This window comes from Patiria miniata, unplaced genomic scaffold (assembly GCF_015706575.1).
Source record: "Patiria miniata isolate m_02_andy unplaced genomic scaffold, ASM1570657v1 HiC_scaffold_1, whole genome shotgun sequence".
Lineage (NCBI taxonomy): Eukaryota > Metazoa > Echinodermata > Asteroidea > Valvatida > Asterinidae > Patiria > Patiria miniata.
Window position 1 is genome coordinate 981377 of NW_024037047.1, and position 10255 is coordinate 991631.

The 10255-nt window shown below is 42.0% G+C and overlaps 1 protein-coding gene across 1 annotated transcript in view; it reads right to left on the reverse strand.

Moving 5' to 3' along the window:
- The window catches only part of LOC119735015 (mediator of RNA polymerase II transcription subunit 25-like), a 46732-nt gene that overhangs the window by 6822 nt on the left and 29655 nt on the right, over window positions 1–10255 (reverse strand). The window contains 5 exon segments of the mRNA XM_038208733.1: window positions 407–592; window positions 1712–1825; window positions 3635–3772; window positions 5145–5255; window positions 8080–8357. Of these exon segments, the coding sequence (XP_038064661.1) occupies window positions 407–592; window positions 1712–1825; window positions 3635–3772; window positions 5145–5255; window positions 8080–8357 (827 nt within the window).

Consider the following 10255-nt stretch of genomic DNA (forward strand, 5'->3'; position numbering starts at 1 on the left):
ACAGCGTGTGCGTACTGTATACTGTAATGGTTTCGGGCGGGAAGTACATGTACGCACGACTTCCTGAATGTGCCAAAGCTATTAGCCACAGCGTCTTTGCGTGTACACCAGACATTGTCGGCACGTGAATACGTTCGAATTTAACTTGCGATGATCTCGCAGACTAATCCCCGCCCCCCAATAACTTTGGATCATTTGAAATACACTGTGGATGGACCGGGAACCAGTCTAGGTCTCCCCCAACTCTCCTTTTCTGGTCGTTGAAGGGGTACTTGTGCACGGAGCCCATAATCCCCAGGGAGCTGAGATTGTCTTTAGAATGTTTCATTGGCCCAATGAGCAGGGTTAATAATGATGTAGCGCCTTGAGCACCAATACTGGTGGATATGTGCGCAATATTATTTACCATTTGGCCTCTTGCTCTGTCTACGTGATTCTTCTTCTGTTTGGTGAGTACCATGCGGAACTGGTTGACAAATCCTGCCTGGTCGTTGGGAATGAAGCCGATAAACATGGACTTCCGCTGGGAATACAGCAGCATCAAAATACGGATGTTGCACGGAACGTCGGTGGGGAAATGAACACTGCCAGCCTGTCAATCACAAGTCAATCACAAGTCAATCGCTTATCCATCACTAGTCCCTCGCTAGTCTATCAATAGTCCATCAGTAGTCCATCACTAGTCATTCACAAGTCAATCACTAGTCAGTCCCAAGTTAGTCACACGTCAGTCACAAGTCAGTCACAAGTCAATCACTAGTCAGTCACTAGTCAATCACTTCTCCCTCACTAGTCATTCAAAAGTCAATCACTAGTCAGTCACAAGTCAGTCACAAGTCAGTCACAAGTCCATCACTAGTCCATTACTAGTCATTCACAAGTCAATCACTAGTCAGTCACCAGTTAGTCACAAGTCAGTCACAATTCAATCACTAGTCAGTCACTAGTCAATCACTTCTCCCTCACTAGTCATTCACAAGTCAATCACTAGTCAGTCACAAGTCCATCACTAGTCAGTTACAAGTCAGTAACAAGTCAATCACAAGTCGATCACTAGTTAATAATAAGTCAATAATAAGGCAATCACAAGTCGATCACTAGTCCATCACTAGTCATTCACAAGTCAATCACTAGTCAGTCACAAGTCCATCACTAGTCAGTTACAAGTCAGTAACAAGTCAATCACTGGTCGATCACTAGTTAATAATAAGTCAATAGTAAGGCAATCACAAGTCGATCACTAGTCCATCACAACTTCTTCACAAGAATTACAAGTCAATCACTAGTCAATCATGTCAATCACAAGTCATCAGTTGTCTTAGCAAAATGCTTCTGTGCATATGCCACAAGCTTTTCGTTAGAGTGATGTTTGCGTGTATTAGTTCCACGATTGCTTAGTTCCACGATTGCTTTAAGTAAAGTTCCCTAATTAGTTAGTTAATTAGGTCCACGATTGCTTAGCAAAGCGCATGCACAGAAGAAGATCGCACGGGTAACCCATTAAATAGTCGACTGCGCATATGTATTTACCCTGTGTGAATCCTCACATGCGTGCTTGGTAAACAGCGAAACTAGCGGCTGACATGTGATGGTGAATGGACCAGTAAGAATTCGGCTCTCTCTCATGAATATGCATGAGGTACAGTGATGTAATATCATTGATGACTAGCCTGAATTCTCCCTCCCTTTCTTAACAAAGGAGACAACTTACAAAGCTGCTTTGCATGACTTTCATGAGGGCTCTCATAGCATCGGGATCGTTGCCTTGCTCAGGAAACTGGAAGCCAACTTGTTGAGAGCTACACAGTAACGTACTCAATCCTTGCTGCATTGAGAAAAGCAAAACAAGTTTTACAAATTGAAAAAAAAAAGAAATTTTACAGAACAGGACTGGAACCTGCCATAATCAAGCCTCTACCAACCCCCATGTCTCTAAATAAAAGTTGTGGGTTCGAGTCCCACTCAAGTAACCTTGTCAATTGGTTTGTTTCATAAGCCTTCAGACAACACTGAGCACACAAAGCTTATGAAATAAGGGAACGTCACAAAAGTCAGAATGCTTGGAACGTTCCACCGGGGAACATCGCCTGTCCCAAATGGGAACTTTCGTTGTTCCCAATGGAAACGGCCCAGGACCGCCAGATGCTCATGGCAGATGTCACGCGTGGGAACGTTGGTCTATGCACGTGCACGACTACTCAGGAACCGCCTTTTCCAGTTGAGAACACTCTGGAAACACAGCGCATACCTGATGGGAACACACAGTGTCCTAAAACATGCTGTGAATCCTCTTTTAAAGAGAAAACCTGACTAAATGTCTTATATTCGGGTTTTTGATCAAGACCGAACCAGGGTTTGGAACACATCTTATCTCAAGATTGTATCTCCTCAGGGCAAGTAAGCACCAGATGAATACCTTCCACCAGCAGGGAACAATTAATATAGCTTGACTTAACGACTTGTTTGGCATGCCTGAATCATTCCTCAGTGACCTAAATGCACCTGGATTTTTCATAAATTAAATATCAAACGTAAAATTCGTTTTGGTCGGGTAATGAAACCATGTTTTCTTTTTTTTGATCTTTGAAACTGATGCACAGACAACCGGAATCATGAATTTGTCGGACTGTGCATACAGGTACATGTAACAAGTATGGAGTTTCCAAAAGGTAAACCCAGCAGGAACTAAATAGTACCGTTTGGACTGGCCTCCTGTGGTGCAACTACATTTGTAATTGTCTTAACCCTGCGGGATGCGCAGGGGCTCACGCGCTAGTCCCTTTTTTGGTTTCTTAACTTTTTTTGATGAAGCTATCGCCCAATTCCCTTGAAACTACATGTAATCCTAGAGTGAACCTTGTGGTTTGAGATGGCATGGTCGCTTTTCTTGTAGGAGTTCACTTGGGGGTCAGCCGCCCCTGGGAAAGTTGGGCCTCCAGCCAAAGCCCATTCACTTGTGCACAAAAAAAGTTCTCTGCGTTTTACATACCGCCGTCACAACAATGTCATCAATCATCCTCTACTGCTGGCCCAGTGACAGCTGTCTAGAGCCACAGAAAGGCTGTCTCGACTGTTTCATGTCCATCTTTTTTGGGGGGATCCAACATGTAATGGTCGATCCAACATGTAATGGTCAATCCAACATGTAACGGTCACAGTGCATGCAGTGTATATGTACATGACTGTGCAGTCACAATGTCTGTGAGTGACCTACTGGAGGGGATTCAATCTTGTGTGGGTTCGGGGGACCTGCATTCATAATATTTAAACCATTAGAGAAAGGATTGTGTCCACAAAATAGTATTTTATACGCGAAATCAAAACTGCCTCACGCGTGAGCACCTCAGCTACGCGGCGTAAATTTTTACGCTTCGCAGCTCGCAGGGTTAAGGGATTAACCAGATAACGTTACCCTGGGTTCAGTCAAACATAAACATCGAAAACCTGGTATTTTAATAGGGAAATTCACCTCATGAAGGAGAGTTTCACATAAAACGGGAACGTTCCGACTTTTGCGATGTTCCACTATGTTGGTGGAGGGCAAGACCCAATATTCAAGCTTGCCAGTTTTGCAAGTAGGATTGCGCCAACGAGAGCAAGACGAAAGGTGAGACAAATTTGGAATTGATCTTACCAAAAGTTGTTGTGGAATGAGTTGCATGATAAGTTTCGGCGGCCACTGTTCCACCTTCAGGGTGCTCTCTGGTCCGACTGTCACATGACACTTGTGAGTACGAGTGATCTTAGCTTCAGGGGCGGCCATCTTGGGGCGCTGGAGAGACAGCAGAAAACAAAAATACACATATTAATTAGAATAATTATTATAATACACTAGCATCAGTTTCCTTTCGTGGTTTATCTGCAGATTTGTACTAAAAAGCCTCTCTGAGTGATCCCCGTTTGCTATTTCCCAGGTTTGCAGCATTGCTGATGTTGCTAGCATCGTGACTTTAAGGCGTGATTCCTAGCCTTTAGTCAAGTCCCACGCGCCTATACCCGGACCATCTGGACAAGTAACGCACCCCGGATGCTGGCACGTAAAAAGACTAGCACGAGCGGCGAAGCCGCGAGGGCCTTTACTATCTCATGGAACTTATCACTTATTCATTTATTCACGTAATATAAATCAAGCAATATAAACCAATCATCTCACGGTGGTTTGCGGTTACCAGCAACAGCAACCACACCATGGCGCACGTGCTGTTTGGCGCCAGACGACGGCTGATTTGCGTTAGTAATTCTGCATTTTCATTGGTCAGTTCACAACGGGTAATGTATTATGCATGTCTACCAAATCGGTAGACAAATGTAAAGGAAAACGTAAGCGTTCTCCACGAGATGGTAAAGGCCCTCGCAGCTCGCCGCTTGTGCTAGTCTTTTTACGTGTCAGCATTCGGGGTGCATCACATGTCCGGGTAAGTGCGTGGGACTTGACTAAAGGCTACGTGATTCCTGGCTACATGGCATATACATGTACAAGTTTATGGCATAGGAATAGCGTCCCTTGAGCAAAGACATTGACGAAATTGGGGAACCGCCAATATAGGGCTGAATAGAGCACCAGAACGGCAATCCAGAGGTCGCAGGTTCAAACCCCGCTCCAGTCAATTTCTTTGTTCAACTTTAAAAAAAATTACAACGAAGTTCAAGATAGATAATGCTCTTATCATTGATTAGGACTCTATTAAGTCAACCTCCATGCCCTCACCACTGACGAATGCGTCAGGCGAGCGCTGCGGAGGGAATACTGAAGGTTTTTTTATGTTGAGCATTGGACTGACTCTCCATGCCCGCTCAACAGCTGCTGTTTGCAACTAGAGCTAAACTTGAATGAATGAATGAATGAATGCCAATGCATCAAAATCCATCGGGGGTTTGGAGGATTTCGCAGTATTGGGAAAACTATTGGTGGATTTTGAAGGATGTACGTAGGATCCTACAAAACACAATGTTAGGCTCATGCAACGTTCAAGGCAATCTTCCTGAAACCTTTCTAAAACTTCCGAATCCACCACAGTGTTGGAACCCTTTCACACTCTTTGCAATCTTAACTTCCAAGGGGCTCAGAGCCCTATGAATAGTCCTACAAAATCCTTTGGTGGATTTTGTCGGATCCAGGAGGCTGGGTTAATGATTACACTGACCTCATGCCATTCCAGTTGCCCACGCCACACCACCGTGCTGATCTGGCCTGGTTGAATACCCGCCATTTGCTGCTGCTGCTGTTGCTGCTGCACAGCAATGGACTCTACAGGCTGACAGTTACAAATGAAGGAATGGGAAATGCCACGTTAGTTTTTTCTGTTTTCAGTTGTTGTGGGTAAAATACCGGTAGGAATGCATGCTTGCTTAGGAAAGGAGAAAGGTTAGATAGTGTAGATCATTATTCAGTTGTGCTTTAATAGCCCTAACAGTCCTGAATCCTCCAATTTCAATACGATTTTGCACACCCCCTAGGGAGCTAGGGTTAAGGGAATAACAGTGTGAGGAGCCGATATTTCGTGAGGAGTCACTGATATTTGTGACTCGAGTCGAGTCGAGTCGAGTCATTAGGTCAAGAAAGTTGAGTGCTTTTTCCGAGTGTGTGGGCCTGCTAATTCGGAAATCTCCTAGAGGTTTTGTGAACAGCATGTAATGAATATATTTAAAAAAAAAAAATCATAAAGTTGCTGCGCTTAATTTTCAGATGCCACTTTTTTGCCAACGTTAACTTTTTGTCGACAATGGTTCATTGTTCTCATTCTCTTGGCAGGTTAAAGCCCTTGACAGTTATAAAATACTGCTACACACTCCAACAGCCCGTAGTATTGATCACCGCACTGGCATGCTTAAATATATAGTCCATCATTTGTAATTTGTGCATTTTGTTCGTTTGAAGCAACAAGTCTCACCTCAGCTTCAGCTGTATATTACGAGTAAAACAGCATTCTAGGATCTCAATTTTAAATCAAAAGTTGCTGAATCATATTTTGAATTGTTTTGAATTGCAGCTACATGTATGCGCGATGTCGCGCACTGATCCGACTAATTATAGCAACTGCGCACATGCCAATGCTTGCGCGCGCTGCGCCGAATAACAAAACGAACTACTAATTAAAATTTTCCTACGGTGCATCTTAAGACGCACCGTTGGAAAGGCCTTCTTTCGTTGATTACTTCAAAATGACAGCTTGCCAGAAAGAATAATTTCACAGGGAGTTTAGTCCCCTTACTATCTTTCAACCAAGTATGTTTTTTCAACAATAATACGCCAGTTACTTTTTCGGATGGCTGCAAATGATGGACTATAGCTTTAACATGCAACTTTTGAGCAGCGTGGCATGGAGTTGTAGCTGGAGCGTGTAAAATTTGATCGGCGAGTTTTGATGATTCAAATATTCGGTCAAACACAGTTTCGAATAATCAAATAATACTATTAAGTGAATAAAATGTGACCTGTTCTGTCAAAATCTGACTTTTCTGTGCATAAGGTCGAAAATGATATTTTTACATATTGTTAACATATGTTCTTTTTTCTTTTTAATAGGTGGTTTAATTTTTGAAACCTGTCATTCCTGGGCAGAGTTATGCTATTTTGAAGTTCATTGTGTCGAAAAGTAGAAAACGGAGAAAATGGTCACGAACGTCACAAAACAGTTATTTCTTTAACTGATATACCTTATCAAAATCATCAAAAATAGTATAAGTAGAGTTCAAATTAGGGTTTCAAACTTTTATAATATAGTTTAGACATGTTTAGACAGGATTACAAATATGCAAAAATTTGAAAATCGAAATTTCAACCTCTGCCCAGAAGCGTCTGCTTTTGACTGAACAGGTCACAAATGTGTACTTGGAAGGTATTACACATTGTGTTTCAGATTGGTTGGAGTCTGGAATGCTGATCATTACCCCAGGCGAATCCCATTCATAAATACCTTTTTCATCAAAAGAACAAATCGTTTCGGTCCAAAAATTTAAAATCAGTCAAAACTAGACGTTGCCAACCATTTTGTTCAACAATTTGACTTCAAATTTTATGAAACACCCCTCTGACTGTAATATGGAGTGTCCCTCTACAACTCCTTACCTTATAAGGAGATTGGCGCGCCTCACGCGTACTGTGCGATGTAGCGCAAAACGCAGTTGGGCTGGTGTAGTGTGAATTTCGGACAATGAAATATATTGAATCACGGTAGTATTGCGCGCGCATGCCTAGCTACGTGAGGATTGTGAACGTTCAACCACTAAAACAGTAAAAGGCACTGGATTTCATAGGAGTCCACATTTCATGTGACACTGGAAAAGTGTTTAAGACCAGCCAGCTGATGTCTTTATCAACCGTTTAAGACCGGGCACGTGACGGGCTCTCGACCAATTGGAATTGGTATACTGTTTTAGGTACTTATGATTTATTATTATAGAACGCTGATTCCTTGTACAGTGGAACGCCGCTATACCGAACATTCGGCTATACCAAACATCATCCTTGGCTCCCGGTTTTAATGTACAAAATATACCGAATATCGTTGTTGAAAAAAGTCAACAGATTAAAAAAAACTATACCGGTTGTACATGTACATGTATTAAACACTGTTTGGGTCACTTTTAATTCCCGAACATCAAACCACCCATGGTTACATCGTGTTTGAATGTTGAAGAGCGATAGATGGATATTATTTCCCCAAGGAATAAAAGGGAAAACCACCCGTTGCTAAAGTATTAAACACTGTTTGCTTAAGTATTAAACACTGTTTGGGCCACTTTTAATTCCCGAACATCAAACCATCCATGTTTACATCGTGTTTGAATGTTGAAGAGCGATAGATGGCTATTATTTCCCCAAGGAATAAAAGGGAAAACCACCCGTTGCTAAAGTTTTGTGACAACTCCTCGTGCGGCGGTGGGATGTGAGAAATACCAGTTCAGTGACTTTACTATGGTAGGTCAAAAGAGTCAAAATCGCTATACCGAACAATCGTTATTACTTTCTGTGAAACCTACGATGTTGGTTATAGCAGCTGTACTGGGTTTGTTTACCCACAGAAATGCCAGTTTTTATTGTTTTTTTTTGTGAAAACTCCTCAGATGAACGCTTACCGGTACCAGTGAACCCATTCCCATAGACGGCTGCTGCGATGATACTAGCTGCTGCTGCTGCTGTTGTTGCTGAAGCATCGGGTTGACAACGCCAATGGGTGTAGGCTGTTGCTGCTGGATACCGGTGACTGCGGCGGAGGGAACCAGTGACGACTGCCCTTGTTGTTGTTGTTGTTGTTGTTGCTGCTGCAGTGTCGTGTTTATGGTTGATGGTGTACTTGGCGTGGGGCCTGGTATGCCAGGTATACTACCGGTAGGTTTGACTGGCATACGCTGGCCTTTATTTGTAAACAAATAAACAGACAAACAAACAAACAAACAAACTTTGAAAATTCTTCTAGTGCCATGTAAATTTTAAAGGTAAAACACAACATTTGCTTTTGCTGTAAATTTAAATGGATGGATTTGGGGGAGTGCTTTATAGCAAATATGTGACCTGCCGTATCATAATGAAGAATAACCCCCACTTTTGACTTTTCAAGTTATCGGTACATACATTATGTTAAAACGCAAATCATTGGCAAACCAATGATACCAAAATTATTTATGTAGCTTAATTTATTCCAAAGATATGCTACAGGAACTTCAACACTGTCTCGCCGAATTTCGCCAACCTCATTTCGACCTCACGGCTTTGAAAAAAGAAATACGCATTGCGCCGACAACGGCAGTGAAAAACGTGAACTTCAGTTTCCAACTTTTGGGGATATTTTTCGGGGGAACAAAATAGTGTGAATCTTGGATACCTTGGCTACTCAAAAATAAGAAAACACCGATATTGATTTTGACATGATCTTTTTAGTGAATGTAACTTCGGGCATTGATTACTGAACACGTGGTTTTGGGGGACATTCCTCATTTTGCCACAGTATGTCACATATGTGATATGCTCCACAAAAAAGGGTATTAAGTCACGCTGTGCATTATCATGTGATGGCATGCTCAACGTTGAGAGGGTGGAAATTTCGTCAAAATGTGATTTTCATTTTTTGTCATGAAGGACATCTTTAATATCTAAAGTTTCAGGGTTAATTCACAGAAATGTTGATTTCGATGAATAAATAGGGAAAAAAAACTACAATTTTGAGTGCATCTTGCCCACATCTACAACAGAGCCAGGTATTTTAAAGCCCGTTTTCTCAATTGTGTAATTTGAACTCCAAGGAAGTAATTCATGTGCAAATACGTCATATGTCCAGAATGAAAGGGGCCATGGAGCTCTATTAAATATCAAATGAAAGCTTACATTGTGGGCTTTCCAACCATGTATATAAATCAATTTCACTTTTTTGCAACATAACACCCTTTTCCGCGGAATGGGTCACATATGTGACCTGCCATAGCACAATGAGGAATATCCCCACCTTTGACTTTCACATTATGTGCATGATGTTGAAGCGCAAATCTTTGGCTTTCCAATGGTACCAAATTTATTTCTGTAGCTTAATTTATTCCAAAGATAATGACAAAGGAACTTCAGCAGTGTCCCGCCAAGTTTCGGCAGTGAAAAACATTCTTAAGTTTTTCCACTTTTTGGGGCATTTTTTTCCCCATACCTTGGCTACTCAAAAATACAAAAAAAAATCAATATCGATTTTGACAAGATTTTTCTAGTATATTCGGCTTTGGGCATTGATTACTCAAAACAAGGTTTTGGGGGACATTCCTCATTTTGCCTCAGTAGGTCACATATTCTTTACTCTGACCTTTTGTTTTCATGAAAGTTTTCATGGGTGCCAGAAAAAAAACAAGAGTAAATGGTGTTCTTGTAGTCTGGTTCCCTGTTCCGATGCTTCAGACGAAACACAACAATTTATAGGCATCAGGGAATTGACAGGTCAGGGAATCAGACTAGCTGGCTTGCACTCGTTCCAGGGATATGTGTTTTTTTTCCATCGGTGATTCGGCCGAACCATTGTGGAAAATGACACAAAATTTCACTTTTCTTGAGAATGTCAGCATACCGGGCACAACAATTTCACAGGATGCTTGAGACTGACTATTATTCACTTCCAGTCACGTGTGGTTTAGCCGTAGGCATGTGTGGTCTAACAGTAAAGCATACGATTCATGATCGTGAGATTGTTGGTTCGGGCCCGGTGCGGCCATGCGTGTTGTGCCCTTGAGTAAGGCGCTTTACCTCAACTACTCCTCTCAACCCAGGTGTTAAATGGGT